Source organism: Culicoides brevitarsis, chromosome 1 (assembly GCF_036172545.1).
Source record: "Culicoides brevitarsis isolate CSIRO-B50_1 chromosome 1, AGI_CSIRO_Cbre_v1, whole genome shotgun sequence".
Taxonomy (NCBI): Eukaryota; Metazoa; Arthropoda; class Insecta; order Diptera; family Ceratopogonidae; genus Culicoides; species Culicoides brevitarsis.
In genome coordinates, this window is record NC_087085.1 from 44,193,191 (window position 1) to 44,212,980 (window position 19,790).

The window sequence follows — 19,790 nt, forward strand, 5'->3', positions numbered from 1 at the left end:
ATAAACAAAAACTATTTTTTAAGGAATTTTTTTATTTAAATTTTATGAATTTTAAGTAGAAATATATTTTTAATTTTTAAATATAATTTTTTTAACAATTTTTAAAAATTAACAAAAAATTTTTTGAGGAATTTTTTTATTTTAATTTTATGAATTTTTTTAAAATTAATTTAAGAAATATTTTTTTATTTTTTAAATTAAATTTATTTTAATTTTATAATTTTTAATTTAATTTATAAAAAAATATTTTTTTTTTGGTTTAATAAAAAAAAAATTAAATTTAATTAAATTTCTTTAAGAAGCGCTCTCATCACTTTTTTTCACAAAAGTTAAATTTTCAATGAATTTTATGACTATACGAGCGCAAAAAAAGTAGCAAAGTCAAATAAATAAAAACTTTTCATTGAATAGGCATTGTTTGTACTTTTTTAGCACACAAACAATATTCAGTTATTCAGTTTACTGTTTTTTTTACTACAAAAAATCTTGTGTGTGGTCAATGATTCTCCAAAAATTGAACAAAAATTTATCTCTATTCAAATATTTATGTAAGACTCTCACTTGAACTAACTAACTTTACTTTGCGATTCGATTGTTTTCGAAAAAAACACATAAACTTGAAAAGACGCCCAATGCTCCAGACAATCTATTGTTTAACTTGAACTTCAATTTAGGCGTAATTTACGTCAATTGAAGTAATTTAGGCTTATTTAGCAAAAAAAAAAAAAAATGAAAGTCTTTCTTACCTTTTTTTATTTTTTTTCAGCTGTTCACGATTTTTTTTTTTGACTTGATTTCTGAAAAGAAAAAAAAATAAAAATTAATTAGTTGTTAATCCTCTTTTTTTTTTGCAAATTTACGATTATTATTTAATGTTACAAAAGAAAAAAAAATCGTAACTTGATTAGCTCACTATTTTATAATAATTTTTAACAAATACAAGTCATATGTGGTAATCATCATAAATGCACAGACACTTCAAAATATCACTTTTGTAAACTCTTGACAGAGGAACATACGAACACGAAGCCAATAATCTTATACAATATTAATATTAATTTACATTGATCGTGTAGTTTTGCTTTTTGTGTGTGATTAACTCGCTAGATGTTGTTTTTTCGCTGAGCTTTGCTGTTTGAATGAAAGTAAAAAATAGCGATAGACAACGAGACAAGTTCAAATGTTGTTTAACAAATAACTTATTAGGTGTTTTTTGTTGGTTAGACAGGGGCGAGGAATTTATCAATCGGGTTTTTTTTTAGGTAAAGTTTGAAGTCAAAATAGGTACAAAAAATTCAGAAAAAAATAAACATTTAAAGTCACTGTCCTTATTGTCTGTCCTTTTGTCCTTATGTACCATGAGGAGTACAAAAATGTGAAATTTACTTTTTTAAACCTAAATTTTTGATAATTTTTAACGTTTTAAACAACAGAAGTGAATAAAAACGTTAAAAATTATCAAGAATTAAAATAATTGCCATTAAAAAAGTAGATTTCTCATTTTTGTACTCCTCATTGAACATAAAGGACAAAGGGACAGACAATAAGGACAGTGACTTAAAAAATTTTATTTTTTATTCTTTCATCGAAAAATTTACATAAAATCTGGATTCCATCTCTGTCTGAAGCTCTCAACAGGGAAAAAACTCAAACAAATCAATTTGATAAATGTCCGATGAATGACTGAATATTCCGTAAAATGAATGACATCTTGACATATGACTTGTTTTAAAACAACTCTCAACTCTTTCGTTCGAGCAATTCGCAATATAAACAGCGTGATAGCCGCATCATGATTATTATGACAGCATCATAAAGTGTGTGCACTTTTGATAAATAAATTAATTGAGTAGTAGTAAACTTTGTACAAATCTACTTCTTTGTCTTGTGGTTTAAAAGGGGATTAATTTTGATCCTTTTGAAAATTAAAAAAAAATTATCATAAAAAATAAAAAAAAATATTTGGTTATTTTAATACTTTTTATTGATTTTTAAAATTAAAAAAAAAATTAAAAAAAAATATTTGAGATAATCTTTGAAAGCTTTTTGAAGTAAAAATTGGGCTTTAAATATTTTTTTGAATTTTTTTTTTAAATTTTTAAAATAAAAAAAATTTTTAAAAATCATAATTAAAAAATTTAATTTTTAATTGCTAAATTTTGAATATTTTTTGAAAAAGTTAAATATAAATAAATTTAATATTTTTTTTTTTAAATTAATTAAAATTATCAAAATAAATAAATTAATTTTTTAAACATCTAAAAAATTTTACCAAAATAAAAGTCAAATTATTTTTTGAAAATTTATGACTCTTTTAAAATTCTAAAATTTGCTTAATTTTTTTTAAATATTAAAATATCCACAAAAGTGTTAAAATTAAACTCTTTACGCATAATTGAGTATAACCGAGCAAAACTCTCATCTAAAGTTCACATCATTATTAATTATCGTAACAACTTGCAAGTTTATTTTTATGGTTTCGCTTTTTTTTCGTAATGATGATTACTCCCTTTCAAACCTTTTTTTACAAAAAAAAAAACATGAAAGTGAAACTTGATGGAATTATAACAGGAATTTATCACATCAAGCAAAAGTGAAATATGTCAGAAAACAAAAGTTATAAAGTTACGAAAGATCATTAAAAGGAGGTAGAAAAGTCCTTAATGATCACTTTTCATTTTTTTAAGTCGTAACCTGTCTTGTAATTGATTTAAATTTTATTATATTTAATAAACTTTTTTTTTTAAGTGACCACATAATGTCTCGCAAAAACATAATAAAACGGAAAAATGTAATAAAACTACACACAAAGTTAAGTAATAATGGTCCATAAGCATGCAAAAGCGTCATACTTAACGACGTTATGTGTACAAAAGTCACCTTTAATTACCGACCCGAATGACACAAAGATGATTGTTTTATTTGTGACACACATATAATTATTTGCTGCGCCTTTCTCTTTCTCCTCAAGTTTTATTTTTTTTTATTTTTGGCAATATGAAAAAAAAAATAAAACTACTAATTTGTTTTTTTTTTCTTTTAGGTACTTTATTAATTTTTTTTTAAATTTTATTCAAAGTAAAAGGGGGAATTTAAGTCTTGTTAAGGTTTCGTGCAGTGACTCATTTTTTTTTTATTTTTCGTTAATGTAAATGTCTTAATGTATTATCATAAAGTAGAAGCATTGCATGATTTTTCAAAAAAAAAAAAAAAAAATTAAGACGGATACTGATCCATGTCGCCCAGCAATAATATAATTACATCGATATTTTGGGTGCTTAATTTCCTCACGTATTTTTTTTTTTTTTTTTTTGGAAAAAAGTAATAAAAATGTTCATTTTATTGGATTAAAAATTACATAATAATTAATCAAGATACTTAACGATGTTAAAGAAGTTTTTTTTTTAATTTTTGGAAAGTGATAAAGTCGTTAATGGGAGTAATTGATACTGAAATTAACTTTAACATGAACTGAAAAGTGACAAAGAAGTTAATTTTTTTTATTTAAAAAATTATTCAATTGGAATTTTTCTTGTGATCTAAAAAAATGACGCAACCAAAAAAATTGCTACTTTCATAAAATGTTGTAAAAAAACAATAACAAGAAAAAAAACATGAAAGGTGCAACAAATATCTCGCGTGCCCAGCCACCAACAGTGTCATGTCGTTATAAAAATTATTATTATTTTTTTTTTTAATATTATAACGACTTTAAATACAAAAAAATCATGTTCACGTTTCATTTGTTAATTTTTTGGCTAATTTCCATTAGTTAGTAGGTCTCTTATTTTATTATTATGCTTACACTGTATTAATATTAATATAACATTAAAAACTAATAATAATAAAAAGTCATGCAAGTAACCTCACTTCAGCTACAGAGGATCAACAAAGATGTTTATCTCTCCAAAAATGATCATGTTTTTTGCACATTGTTGTTTTATTATTTAATATTAACAATAATAATTTTAAACATACTTCAATAAGTATTAACATTGCATTATTCGATTTCGTCGAAAAAGAAAATAAAAAAAATAACAAAAGAGACCCCCTAAAATTACCGAATATCATATGTCACGGCAAGACAATGGATGATCTGATTATACTTAATTATATGTAGTGACTGAGTTAAATTTTTAAATAATACGTAATGTTTTAAGTGTGTTTTATATGGTATAATGTAATGTTATAGAATGAAAATAAAAGTGTTTACTTTCACCTTTATTCGGCTCTATTATTGTTTTTTTTTTGAATAAGGAAAAAATCTGCATATTATTAGCTTTGATTATTATTCTGTGACTAAAGTTGTATTAAAGGGCTTATTATGTTGCATGGAAAATTAATCAGGTAATTTATTTATTATTGTTATAAATGGATTTGTTATACTTTTATTAAACTATTTTTTTAATCTAAAAAAAAATTTATTTAAAATTATTTAAATAAATTTTTAAATTTATTTTTTAAATAAATTTTTTTATAATTTTTAATAATTTTTATTTTAAATTTTAAAAAAAAAAGATTTCAGACTTTGAATAAAATTAAATATTTTTTTTTTATTTTAAAACTTTTATTTAATTAAATTTAATTTATTTTTAATTTTATTTAAAAAAATTTATTTTTTATATAATTTTTTTTAATTTAAAATTTTTTGTTTTAAAATTTAAAAAAAATTTTTTTTAAAATATTAAGAAATTATTAGAAAAATTTAAGAAAACTTTTAATTTTTTTTTTTTTAATTTTTTATATTTTTTATTTTAAAAAATATTTTTTTTAAATTGAATTTAATTTAAAACTTTAAAAATAATTTATTTTAAAGTTTGAAAATCTTTAAAAAAAAAAAAAATTTAATATTTTTCATTAAAATTTCTTTTGATTAAAATTTATTATTTTTATAATTATTTAATTTTTAAAAATTTTCATTAAAAAAAATAAAAAAAAATTTTATTATTTTAAAAAAAAAAAAAAAAAAAAAAAAAAATAATATTTTCTTTTAAATTTAATTTAGAAAAATTTTTATTTTAAAATTAATTTGAAATAAAAAATTTTTTTAAAATTTTTTAAATAAAAAAAATTTTAAACTTAAATTTTAAATATATAAACTTTTCAGAAAATGTTTAAGAAATTTTTTGAAAAATTTTTGTTCATTCAAAAAAATTAATTTTATTTTAACTCAAATTTATTTTAGAATTTTATTGATTTTTTTTTTTAATTTTTCATTGAAAAAATAAAAATTTCTTAAATATTTAATAAAATTATATTAAATTGAAGTTTAAAATAATTATTTTAAATATGAGAAAAAAATTGTTTTATAAAATTTCTTTTGTTCAATTTTATTTATTTTTTTCTTTTAAAATATATTTAATGATGTCTCATTTTTAAAACAAACATTAACTCTTTTAAAACTCTTTCTTTCAATAAACTACAAAATATCCGCTTTTACAAAGCTTTTAAATTTAATCAAGCCAATTTGCACGACGAAGAGAAAAATGATTGTTTGCTTTTCATTCCTTTTCTCTTCTTTTCTTTTTATTTCTCGCACAAAATCACTACTTTAAGACCTTTAGAGTAATTGTATAATAATGCAGCAAAGATTTTTATTTTTATTTTAAAGAAAGTATAAGTGATTGATTGAACCAAGTTCACGAAAGATCAAATCAATTTTAATAAGTGGGTGAAACAGTTGCATAATAATTTTTTTTGCAGAACGCGAGTGACGACTTTAATTTTCTTTTTCGTCTTCATTAATCATTGTTGTTGTTGTAAAAACCAGCACGATGTGTAATGTTCCGGAACAATGCATGACTCGCTCACATTTTTTATTTTAATTTTTTTTATTTTTTTGGGATTTGTATCAATTCGTTGTGAAACCACGGATCGAAAGCGATGAACGGTGAAGATGATGTCAAACAGATACTGCGCGCTGTCAAAATGTTGTTAATAATATAATTGAACGAAAAAAAAAGTAATGGAGGAGTAATGAGAGTTGTGTAATGAAGACGCGATACAATAAAATCCATAATTGCGCCTTAATTGAGGGAATTTCTCTTGAATTTTCCGTTACAAGACGAAAATGCCTCTGAGGCATCGAAGAAGAATTTCATGAAAAATTATTATTTTATTCAATTTACAAGTCGTTACATGTCACACAGGACCACCCTTTGATAAAGTATTAAAAAACCGTCATAAATCTCAGTGTCGACTTTCATTATGCGAACTGACTGCAACGACAACAATATTATTATTATCATGTTTAAACATTTTAACATGCACCAAAATGAAAAACGAAACCGGTAACAAGCTTGGCAGTGAAAATATTGAAAAATCGTACAATAAATCACAGCGCGAATCCATGTCTAGTCGATAAATTTTACATTTCCGCTGCGGTTTTGCAAAAATATTTTGCATTTTTTTGCAGAACGAGAATTTATTGCGAAATAGAATGAAATTCAGAAAAATTCAATTAATCAACTTTCCATTTTTGTCTGAACGAATAAATTCAAATGCGTTAATAAATAATAAAATCTAATAATTGTTTCGTTTTTCTGCCATTTATCGGTTATTTATTGGATTTTTAGCGCAATTTAATAGAAAAAATAAACTTTTTAATTGTTAAATGCAGTAAAATGTGTGACAAAATTAATGTCATTCCAGTATCTTTGTTGGATTAGGTAACGAGCGTTTTTACTGCTTTACGTTTAATAAATGGCTCTTTGTTAATTCGAGACCATAAATAGATTTGTTGCTGCGTTTGTGTTGGGAAGTATAAATCAATTTTAATTTACAAAACATTTATATGCAACTTTTATCGGTTTTGTATTAATTTTCTCTCTTTTTTTATACATTTTTAATCGATTGGATATCATAACATCGCATTAACATCTGTTGCATAAAAAGCTTTAAAGCTAATAATTTTAAAAGTTTTGTTGAATAAATCGGTTCCCACAAAACGGCGAAACCCTTTAATTTTTCAAAAGCTAATTTCAATAGAAAGCAAGGCAAAGCCAAGGCAGTGATAAAGATATAATAAACGGTTTGTTTATTAATTCGTTATAAATATAATTTTTCCTGTTCAAATGTGCAACAAGCAACAACTGTTAAAATGAGACAGGGGCGGAGAATATTTGATGATAGTTCGGGGGCAAAAGTTTCATATGAAATTTCTGATTATTGGCAATTTAATCTATATAAGTAATTAAAAATTTGTAGTTTACGTATAAAACTAAATTTTTAAATTAAAATTATATTTCGTTAAAATAATCAAAAAATATGCTGCTAAAAATGCAATGCAAAAATTCGAAAGAAATTTTGAACAAAATTAAAAAATTATTCATAAGAAAAACATAACCATAAGTTTTAAAAATTTTTATTTTTTTTTAAAGAGTAGACGATCAAAAATAAAATACAAAAGAAAATTGTGAATAAACTTAATAAAATTCAGAATTAAAAAAGAAGGCTTGAAGCTCAATGATCAAAAGCTCGCCTGACTTATGACTCGAGCTTCAAACAAGCAAGCTCAAGCTTTGGCATCAATAATTCTTACTGCAGTAAGTTTAAAAGCTTCATATATTGTCTAAAGAAAATAATCCATTAAGTATAATTGAAGATTCATATTGTTCTAAAAGCTTTGCTAAAATATATTTTAAAAGGGTTTACTTGAAATTGCTTGTTCTTTTAATTGTTTAGATAATACAATGTTGATATCTTCCTTTAAAGGTACTTGCTGATTAATAGAAATAAAACAAATACAAATTGGCCTGCAGTACCTTACGGACTGTGGAGTTGTTTGATCTAAATTTATTTGTGCAGCTCAAGTCAGAATTGTCAAGGATGTTACCATCATCGATATTGTTGTTCATGCTCAGACAAAATCTTTTCATTATTTATATTTTTTGTTGGCGAATTGAATTTACAAGTTCTTTGGATCAAATTGTTTTTGGGTCCTTATATATATGATAAAAAACATCGAAAGCTGTGCATTGTTTCTCCTCGAATAAGAAAAAAGTTTTCTTGCTGAACTTTTTGTTTTGAATGATGATCAACTTGATGTTCTATATTTTCCCATCGAATATTTGCTACATGTTTCTGCTTCATCTTATAGCTCTAAAATTTTAGAAAAAATTCTTTTTAACTTGTGCCCTTTTGAATCTGGATCCGTAACAGTGTATTCTCCAACTACGTCACTGCTCCATTTTAACAACAATCAAACACGTGAAAGACAGAAGAAAAAAACTTGCAATAAATAATAAAATTACAAGAAAGAAAGAAAGAAAAATTAAATACACAACAAATTCACAGCAAATCCAAAAGCACTGCGAAAAATAATAATATAAAAATAGATTAACATATAAATTGAACATTAAATGGACATTTGTTGTTCCAATTATAAATACATTTCCGCAAGTCTCGATTTCGACGAAATAATTATATTTTATAATAAAAACACAAAACATCGGCAATAATAATAATGAAAAGTGAAATAAAATCAGGGAACGTTTAAACATTTTTTTTGTTAGTTACATAATTTTTTAATTTTTGCCTGAAGGAAAGTGTGTGGGATGAAACTTACGAATCTAATGAACCGAAATTAGATCTTGTGAAGGCGCGTTTAGCCAAAAAGTTTTATATTTCATCACAAAACCTGTTGTTGCTTGAATTGGCGACGAGGAAAACGGTATTTTTCCAACAAATGACATTAATTTACCGTACAAACCGATAATAATAATAAATAATTGGAAAACTAGTGTAACAAGTCATTCATGAGCGAAGCGAGTAAAAAACATCAACTTCCTAAAAAAAATGTTATAAAGAAACAAAGAGATCTGTGAATGGTAGTTAGCTAAGCAGAGCAAGTAGCCAACTTTCGATTTCAATATCAATCTTTTTTTTCGTTTGTGAATGTTTTTTATTTTATTTTTGTGTTAATGTTAATGCATATCATCATCAACAGCAACCGAATATGAGAAACACATTTTATGGCTTTCTTTCAAATACTAAAAACAAATTGGAAGCAACACGTTTCATTGCAAAAATATATCGAGCTGCATTTTTTTCTTCTTCTGTAATTATATTTATATGAAATGTTATAAAAAAGAAGAAGAGTGAAGTAAGTACAGTTTTTGCTGTGTCACTATTTATAAAGAAGAAGTGAAATGAAATGAGTACAAGTTGTTACGAAAGTGTTGCGAGGAGATATAGTTTAGGATAAAAAAAATAGCATGGCAATGACGATGATTGCTTTTCAATGGAAAAAGTGCTTCCGTGTTAATTTTGCTTTTGTGAATTCATAAAGTGACTTGAAAAATTGATTTGTGGGAAAATTTAAGGGCTTTTAAAGTACTTTTAATATCCAAAGCAAAAAATATTTTTTAAAATAATTCTTGATTTTTTTAAATTTATTTAAATCAAAATAAATTATTTTTTAATAAAAATAAAAACAAAATTTAAAAAAATTATTTTAATGAAAAATTTTAAAAATTATCGTTAAAGTTTTTTTTTATGTTAAATATTAAGTCTATTTTTTTATTTTATTATTATTTTTTTATTAAAAAACAAATAAAATAAAAATTATTTTAAATAATTTTTTTTTTATTTTATTAAAAAATCTTAAATTTTCATTAAAATTTTTAAATAATTTTTTTCTTTAATGATTATTTTTTTTTTCATTTTAAAAAATCCTGAATAAAAAAAATTAAATGAATTTCGTAATAAAAATAAAACTTTTGACATTTTCTATTATTTTAAATATTCTTCGACCACAACCACAAACAAAGAAAAAAAACAAACAAACAAATTGAATAAAAAAATTAAAAAAAAAAATCAAGAAAAACAAAACAAAAAATGAGATTCGTGCCGCATTACGGACATTTCAAATTTATTGTTATTTTACTCGAGATCTAATTAATGATCGCACAGGTCTTGTTTATTTTTCCTCCTAACTCGTTTAAACATTTCATTCTATTTCGTTACAATTTTTAATAATAATAATAAAAAATAAACGAACGAAAAATTACTTTATTACAAAGTTCGAAAATGTTTTTATTTATTGCCACGGTGTCATAATAACAAATAGAAACAAACAACTTTTTAATAAGAAATAAACAAACCAAAGATCGTGCATTTCTTGCTCCCGGTTATAATTTTTAGTATTTTTTTGATGTTGTAATTAATTGTCTCTCTTTCTCGAGTTTCTTCAAAAGCTATAGCTAATCAATATCTATCGAGAGACGTGAGCAACGAAATACAAAAAAAAAATAGAGACAGATAAATTTTGCACGCAATCGTGTCACAAAAGAGATGATGAGGAGAAATAAGTGCAGCTGAGGAAAAAATAAGGAAACCAATTAACGTGTCAAACACTTTCTATTTTGGTTTAAATCAATAACAGTAGTTGTACTTAATGGCAGTTGCATTTATTGAACGATGAAAATGAAAACAAGTGGTGATTGATTTAACAGAAAATTTTCTATTAGGGCATTATTTTTTATGTTGGAGAGAAGGAAATGAGATGATTTTTAAATGGATTTCTATTTGAAAGTTTAATAGATGAGAAATTAACTCGAAAGAGCCTCGATAGGTTTTTAAAATTTGTTTGGATTTCTTAGAAAAAAAATTATAAATTCTCGAAAAAAGACTTAAGAGACTCAAAAGGAATCTTTAAAAAAAGAAATTACTTCTTGAAGATTCCTTTTAAGACTCTTTTGAAGTTTTTTTGAAAGTTTTTAATTTTTTTTAGAGATCCAAATAAAGTTTAAAAATCTATCGAGGCTTTTTCGAGTTCATTTCTCATCTATTTATCATTTCAACTTTCAAAATAAAAATTACGTATTTTTTTTACGTATTTTTTATTTTTCAATTTTCAAGCTTGAGAATCTTCCAAAAGTCATCCAAAGGCATTTCTTATAACTTTTGATCAATTTGAAGCTTTAAAATCATCAAATTGACTTTCAAAATAAAAATTATAAAAATTTTAAAAATTTCTAATTTTCATAATTTCAAAATGTGCTCAAATCATTTTCCCAAACAAAATTTCTACCAAAAGTCATTTTTAATCCAATCCTCTTCAATTTCTTCACAACTACCAATTATGCACTTAATTCAAGGAAGAGTGAAATAACTGTCAATTAACCGTTTTACAAACATTTTTGCCGTCAGCTATTGGAGTCAATTCCGCCGAGTTCAATAAACATCGAAAAATATTTTAAACCTAAATATAATCGATTATTCATCATTATTCGAAAACAATCGGAAAAACAACTTCAAAAAATAATGCAAGTGCATCCATATGTTTTATAATTGGCAGTCTAACGCTGATTTTGCATTTCTTTTGCCTCTTGTTAACTTTTTTCATATTTTTATATGTTAATTAATGCAGAACTTGTATTTTTTATGCGTTTCTCTCTCTCTTTTTTTCATGCACATTAATAAAATGTTGATAATATTATGATGATACTTGTCATGCAGCGGCGGCGGCAGCGGCAATAATATTAAGTAAACAACCGATTTATGCGGTGATTGGTTGAAACTTGATTATTATCTAACTTCGTCTCTTCTTTAGCAGCAAGTGACTTTGATCATGTAATCAACGTCGAAGCGATGAAAACCTGATTTTTTTGATAAGAAATTTTTTTCTATGAATATTCTTTATTACGACCAGCTTCGAGACTTGAGGCGATGCAACGCACGTTCTTTCTTGTAAATTGATAACTTTTCTACGGATTCGTGTTTTATTTGACACGATTCACGATATCAAGTTCTTCCCTCGTGTTGTTGTTGTTATGACAAGTGCGGCCTTTGATTAGATAGATTAAATTTTTCGGGTTGTTAAACTTTTGCTTCTAGATTTTTTTTTATTGAATTATTGGGAACAAGTGTTTTTATAACTTTTTTTTATGAATGTTGATCTAGATCTGATCTTTAGAATTTACAGTTATTTTTATTTAGTTGTAAAAATGTTTTAATTTAGTTTTTTTATTGTTCAATTGAGTTAATTCTTCGTTTTATGTGTGACACAAATAAGATTCTTTATACAGTGAAAGTATTTGAAGGCCTCTTTTTTTAAAGAAGAAGTGAAAAATTTTAATTGTCGGTCAAAAGTGTCAATAAATAAAAAAAAAGTTTTTACGAGAAGAGCAAATATTTTGTACGCATTTCTGTTATTGAATCGTTAGTAAATAACAAATTAAATATTTGACTTCGATGGAATTTCAATAATAAATGTGAGTCATTTTTGTCTGTTCAAGAGTTTTATTTCGTTTCAATGAAAAAATTGATTATTTGAACAAATGTTAGACAAAAAATGAGTTTTAAGGTTTAAAAATTAAAATTTCAAGAATTTTTTGAAGGATTTTTAACATAAAAATATTATTAAAAAATTATTTTTTTATAATTTGTATTTTAAACTCAAAAAATTAAAAGTAAGAAAAATATTTGAAAATTATTTAAAAAAAAATATATTTAAAAATAATTTTAAAAAGACATTTAAAAAAAATTAAAAGAAATAATTTTTTTTTATTTTAAAAATAATTATTTTTTTTTAATTTTATTTACCTTCGCAAAAAAAATAAATACCTAAATAAATAATTGAACCAAATAAGAAATTTAAAAAAAATAATTTTATTTTTTTTTCTTAACTTTTAAATTAATTTAATTCAATAAAAAAATATTTTTTTCTCAAAAAAGAATAAATAAATAGAGTTAAAAATTTAACCAATTAAATAATTTAAAAAAAATAATTTTTATTTTTTTTTTAACTTTAATTTAGTTTTATTTGATTAAAAATAATATTTAAAATAATAAAATAAAAAATTCATCTTCGCCCAAAAATAAATTTGACGAAATAAAAAATTAATTAAAATTTTCCAATTTTTTTTTATAGGAAATTTTAAAGATAAACTAATCAACTAAAATATCACTCATCGCGAGAACATCTCATCTCGTTGAAACTCATGCCGAGATCAAACATGACCTATAACTGTCAACATCGAAAATTGATTGGATTGCAACCTCTGTGAAATTTCGTCTGTTTGCCTCAATAAATCTTGTAACAGACTCGCATTTCGCCATCCTCATTATATTTCTCTCGATATTTGTTCGTGTTCGAGACCACTTTAATGCATATCAAATCGACATCTGTTACAAATTTCCTCCAGTGCGTCTGCAATAACTCTCGAAAAACGTTTTGAAAAACGCGTCTGACAATCAACAGATGAGTCTCTAATTGTTAATTATAATAAAAATAATTGTCTCATGGATGCCGTAATAATAATTGCGTGATATATCTTTCAAAATATTTTTACTGTATTTGCATTTATTTAAGGAGTAAATATTTTTATTTCTCTTTTTGTGCCTCACACCATTTCTGACTACTAAAAGTTATCGACGATCTTTAAATTATTTGTAAACAGAAGGAGGAGGAACAAAAAAAAAGAAGTTATGTAAGTTTCACGCGGACACGCAATTGACTCGTATTCACACATTCGACGCGGGTTTTAATCAGATTTTATTGCCTTTTTTAAATAAAAAATGAGGCAAAAGGAAAATCGCATGCAATCATCCATGGCAATAATTTGGTATGCTTCAGTAAAAGTGTCAAAAAGTGTTATGAAATAAATTGGTTGCTGCCATAAAATGTAGAACTGTCTCATATTTTTAGACAAACAACTTTCTTTTGTGCGAAACTTTTTTAGGCGATGACGCATAACGTTATGCAAGTGATTTTTTTTTCTTTTTGATAAAATATCGATAAAATATTGGAAAATTTTCATTAATTTTTCTATTTTTTTTTTTTTTAAATAAATTTTTTTTTTTTAGAATTATTTTTTAGTAAAAATTTATTCAAAAAATTAATAAAAATATTTTTTATAAAATTAAATTTAATTTGTTAAAAAAAATAATAATTTATTTAAAAAATAATTAAAAATTAAATAAGTTAAATTAGTAAAAAATTAATTAAAAAAAAATATTTTTATAATTAAATTTAATTTTTAAAATAAAACAATTCAATAAAAAAAATCATAAATTTTTATTTTTTTTTAATTTAAATTTAATTTGTTTAAATAAAATAATTTAAAAAAATAATAAAAAATTAAAATTAATTTAAATAAAAATAATTTATAAATTCAATTAAAATTAAATAATTTTTAAATTAAATTAATTTGAAAAAAGTATTTAAAAAAATAAATAATTCTGTTTAAAAAAATAAAATATATGAAAAAATTGACAAAAAATAATTTTTTTTCATATCGAAAAAAAAAATAAATAAATAAATTAAATAAAAAATTACCAAAATCTGATTAAAATTTCAATTTTTAAATAAAAAATTGACGTTAAAATTACGCAACTCAGCACTTGTTTTGTCGCACGATCAATTCATTAATTCACTTCAACAACGATCATTTACCAAATAAAAAAAACATATTCGACACTTTATTCGTTTTTTTAATTTAATGTCAAATTTTCACTTTTATCTTATCTCCGAATCGCAATCTTTGCAATAAACGGTTTTATTGCAATAAATTCACATCTTGTCAATTGCTCGAAGACAGACTCAAAGGCGAGAGAAATTCGGTAAGCTGCATTGACACTCTCGTACATCTCAGTAGAAAGTTGCGCAATATGATGGCGAAAAAAAAATTAACAGCCGGAAATTTATTCTTGAATGTTTAATTTTTTTCTTTCATGCGAACATCTTTTCTCATGATATTTTTTTTTATTTCGACAATTGTCTGGGGAATGATGTGAGGTTTTTTTTTGTTGTTGTTATGGTTGGTCAGAAACGAATTTTTTGACTTTCTTTAGTCGTAAATTTACATTTTTAAAGGCGATGGAAGTTTTATGAGTCATTTTTTGATCGCAATTCATTTTTTTACTTCATATTTTTATTGTCTCGAAAGAAGACAAAGAACGATGCGTTAAGAATTTAAAATCAAGACGAACAAAAAAAAAAGTAACGTAACGAGAAAAAAAGTACAAAACCACGTTACGCAACAATCAAACTTCTTTTCATTGTTCGCGACGTCTTTAAATAGACATTAACACATGAATTACTTAATGAATAGCCAGAAACGCAATAAATCATTCCATCGCCCGTACAAATGCATTTTATTTCTTATTTCGATTAGTTTTCCTTTCTCTTTTCACACTTTTTGTAAATAAAAGCCCGTATGGCACGACGACGCATGTCGCAAATCAAGCACGCAGCCTTTACCTTGTCAAAAGAAACAGCGTCAAGAGAGAAAGACAAATTACAGGGATTCAAAGTCAAAGTCGTTGAACGAATTGTTACGATCGATTGTTTTGATCGTTTTTCGTTTCTTTTGCAAGAGTGTGGCTTTTTAGGTGCTGACTTCATCCAACGAAGGAAGAAGAATCATCGACTGTGATGAGATCATATAATTGAATCTTTAAAGTTTAATTTTGTTTGGATCGAGATAAAATTTTATGTTGATGAAATGATCGATGAAGTACTGTGAAAAATTCGTGTCTCGCTCCCTCGTGATTCCAAATTCTCCAAACAACTTGTGATGTGATTCAGTTCGTTCAATCATTCATTCATACATTTTCTCGAAGATTAGAAGGTAAAGATAGCTGTTGATAAGAGCCAGGCGCTGGCTTTCACGGCAAATTGTCAATTTATATAAAATTTTCCAATATTTGCTTGTAAAAAGTCCTCAAAAAAAATATTATTTTTTTTTCCATCCAGAATTTTTAAAGTAAAATTTTCTCCATCCAAAGTCATCTTAAATCTTCCCGCTTTGATTTATTTGAAAATTTTTGTATCTGAAAAAATTACTAAAAAAAATTTAAGTTAGTTATAATACGAAAAAAATGAATTTCTTAGTTTTTTGCCTTTCGAGTTGTTGAGATAATTTTTTTTTTCAAATAATTATAAAATTGATTAAAAAAAATTAAATAAATAAAATTTTATTATTTTAAACAATTTTATAAAAAAAAATTTTTTACATAAAAATTAATGTAATTTATAAGAAATCGTTATTTAAAAAAAATTATCAAGAAAAAATTTTTAATTAAAGAAAAAATTAATAAATAAAAATATTTGACTTTTTAAATAAAAATTAAATTAAATTTGAAATAAAAAATTGTAACAAAAAATTTGAAAAAAAAATTAATTTAATTTAATTTTTTTTAAATTAATATTTTATTTTTTCAAAATTAAAATTTTAAATATTTTTAAATTTAATTATTTTTAATTTATTTTTTTTTTTTATTTATAAAAAAAATTATTTTTAATTATCTCTGAAATTTTTTTTTGTTTTCACTTGAGATCGAAAAAAATATTTAAAGATCGGTAAAACGTCATTTTATTATTATTTTTTGTTATATGAACAAAAATTTATTTTTTTCATATATTTTCAACTTTTTTTGAATTATTTATTTATTAAATACTTTTTAAAAATTAATTTAATTTAAAATTTATTTAATTTTAATTTAATTTATAAATTATTTTTAATTAAATTAATTTATTTATTATATAAATTTATTTTAATTTTTTATTATTTTGTTATTAAATTTTTTATTTAATAATTCATAAATAAATTTAAAAAATTTAAGTTTAAAAATGTATTTTTTTTAAATTTATTTTAATTTTTTATTATTTTTTTATTGAATCATTTTATATTAAAAAATTAAATTTAATTTTTTTTTATTTATAAAAAAAATATTTTTAATTTTCTTTGAAAAAAACTTTTTTTTTGTTTTAGTTTGAAATCGAAAAAATATTTAAAGATCCGTAAAACGTCAAATCTTCACAATTTCAACTCTTCTACGCATTATTGAGAGAAATAGACGAAGCTATTGACCCCTGAATGTGTCTTTATTCCGTTCTGTTTGTACACAAAATGGAACATGAGAACATTTTTCATATATTTAAGTTTTATATTTATTTGTTGTGTGAATTAATATATGAGCTTTATAGAGTCAAGAAAGACGATTATCTCAATTAGTCAATCGCGGTTTATATCTATCTATCAATTGTGTTAATTTACGAGATTTTTCAAAGGAGTGGAGAGAAACTTTTTATTTTGGCAAAAGTTGTTTGTTCGCTTGTTTGTTATTTGAATAAACGAGAGAAATGTCATAAAAAGGAGAAAAAAGTCATTTGTCTCACTTGCAATTTTTGACATTTATGAACAAACAAAGAACATAGATTTTCACACAAGATATGTATTTATGTGCTTTGCAACTAAAGGTAAGGAAAGACGAATTCATTGTACCGTGTCTCGATTTCGTAACATTTTTTTGATTCTTTCCATTCAGCAAGAAATCGAAAATTGTTGAATTTGTTTGAATTTGAACTCGATTTTTTTTTTGTAAAATTGCATTTTTTTGCAATTCAATTTTTTTTCCGTAAGTTTATAGAACGAATGACGTCAAACGAAAAGTGCTGATATTTTAATTAATTCCCTATAAAAAGTCGCGATTTTCTTCGAAAAGGTATCAGTAACTGCTCAGACCAAGTCAAGCAAAGTACATTCAAGTCTAACCAACTAAAAACCCAAAAAAATCAACCAAAAATGAAAGTATTCGCTATCATTGCTGCCTGCATCGCCGTTGCATCTGCCTACGGAGGAAACGCCGGAGGATACGGAGCCGGAGGTTACGTTCAACCCTATGGACAACAAGTTCACTCGTACCCAGCTGCTGCTCCCCGTGTCGATTGCGGACACAACTTGCTCGTAAGCTGCCAACCAACATCCGCAACTGTCCCATGCGTTCCATCATACGGAAAGGGCGGATATGGAGCTGGAGCTGGATATGGCGGTGCCATGGGAGGACATGGAGGAGCTGGATACGGAGGAGCTCAAGTTGCTGCTGGAGGATATGGAGCTCCCGCTGCTGGAGGTTATGGAGGCAAAGTTGCCGGAAAAGCTTATTAAGAAGTTTTTTGGGACAATTTTCTCGTATTGATGATGACTTTTGGCAAACGGTTGAAAGGATGACGATTTTTGGAGGGAATTTATTTTTCAAAGTGTCTTAAAGATACACATTCTATCAAAATGTTAAAAAGGAAACTTAATAAATCAAAATTTGTTTTATATTAAAATTTAAATCTTCAGTTTTTTTTGTTCTGTAACTTCCATTCGATTTTTTCGCTTTGAATTTTTCTCTTGAGATTCAAAAAAGGTAAGAAAATTTTATTTTTAACATTATTTTAATACTTTTTCTTTTTTCACAGGTCAAAAATTTATTGAAAAGTACAAAAAATCATCAATTTCGAATTTTCGAACATAAGTTCGAATTTTCGAAAATAACTTCGAAATCACAAATTTTACTTCTTTTGAATGGTAAGTTAATTTTTCAAATATTTTTATGAAAATTTTAATTATTTTTTTTTATTTCATAGATTTAAAAAAAATAATATGAAAGAATAGAAATATCGAAAATAAGTTTTACAAATTTTCGAAAATCGAGTTCGAAAGCAGAAATTTTAAAATTTTTCAATGGTAAGTTCAGTATTTTACATTTTTATATTGCATAAATTAATTATTTTCTATTCTTCAGGTAAAAAACTTCAGGAAAATATTATAGAAAAACATAAAATATGAAGACATTAAAATTTTCGAAAATTAAGTTCGAAACGAAATCAATTTAATAAAGGTAAGTTATTTTTTAATAATATTTTTATAAAATTTATTTTTAACAATTTATTAATTATTTTTTTATAGATCAAAAATTATTTGATATGAAGAAATTAAAATAAAAAATGAGTTTTACAAATTTTCGAAATTAAAAATTTCACGTTTTATCAAAGGTAAGTTAAAATTTTAAATATTTTAATACAAAAATTAATCATTTATCTCTTCTTAGGTTAAAAAAAATGGAAATTCAAGTTCGAAGTTCAAAGAAACAAAATTCTCAAATTTTCGAATTTCGAAAATCAATTTCGAAAATCAGTCGTAAGTGTAATTTTTGTAAATTTTTCATGTTCTAATTTTTTTTTCTCTACAGATGATCGAAAAACATCTCAAATCGGTAAGAAATCCTTTTCAACAAACTCAAAATAAACACTCCAAAAACTCGTACCGCATCAAGAAAAAAATAATCATGTTGCAATTTATGCTACGCTGCACATTCGTTCACTTGAGTCGTCGTCGTCTCTTTGCATTTCGTGCCATGCAAAAGATATTTTAACATTTGACTCTTGAACATGTGTGTTGGGAATATTCCGGAGTTTTTGTGTCTCTCTTATATCAAGTGGATTTATGAGGAAACCAAATACGTCTCGACATTCACAAAAAAAAAACTTCTCATTGGGGGAAACTCCGTACGTGATAAACGAACAAAATTTAATCGCATGTTTATTGCAATAAATCGTTAGATAATTCTATTAAATTTAAAGCGACACCTTCGGGCAAAAAGGAAAATTAATTACCGAACATGTCAAGTTTTTTTTCAAAATTTAACGCTTGAATTTTCTCATGGGCAATAAATTAATTTTCGACAATAAATCGCGAGAAACAAAATAATGAATGAGTCGCGGCGTGAAATTCTTTTTTTTTTTATCGAATTTCAAAGTCAATGCAATAAATTTTCAATACTCGAATAAATCACTGCACACTTCCCATTCACATCCGAACCACAATCAAAAAGCAATTGAGCGACGGAACAATTGAAAGTGTTTAAATACCGCATTCTTGTCAGTTGCCACACCGCACGCCGCCGCCGCCGTTGCAAACAACAATTTTATCACCGCACCACAAAAATGTTTTACATGTGATTTAACATTTGTGGAGATTTTTTTGTCTATTCGACGGCGTTAAGTGCTTTTGTTT

The 19,790-nt window shown here is 24.2% G+C and overlaps 2 protein-coding genes across 2 annotated transcripts in view; one reads left to right on the forward strand and one right to left on the reverse strand.

The window, feature by feature from the left end:
- LOC134838217 (CDC42 small effector protein homolog) overlaps nt 1-19,790 on the reverse strand; it is a 42,381-nt gene that overhangs the window by 10,115 nt on the left and 12,476 nt on the right. The window contains exon 3 of the mRNA XM_063853696.1: nt 747-797. The gene's annotated coding sequence lies outside the window, so the exon portion shown is untranslated. The remainder of the gene's footprint in view (nt 1-746; nt 798-19,790) is intronic.
- LOC134827033 (uncharacterized) lies at nt 17,470-18,058 on the forward strand. The gene has a single exon (XM_063839562.1). It carries the CDS (start codon nt 17,532-17,534, stop codon nt 17,892-17,894), a length of 363 nt encoding a protein of 120 aa, XP_063695632.1. The 5' UTR covers nt 17,470-17,531; the 3' UTR covers nt 17,895-18,058.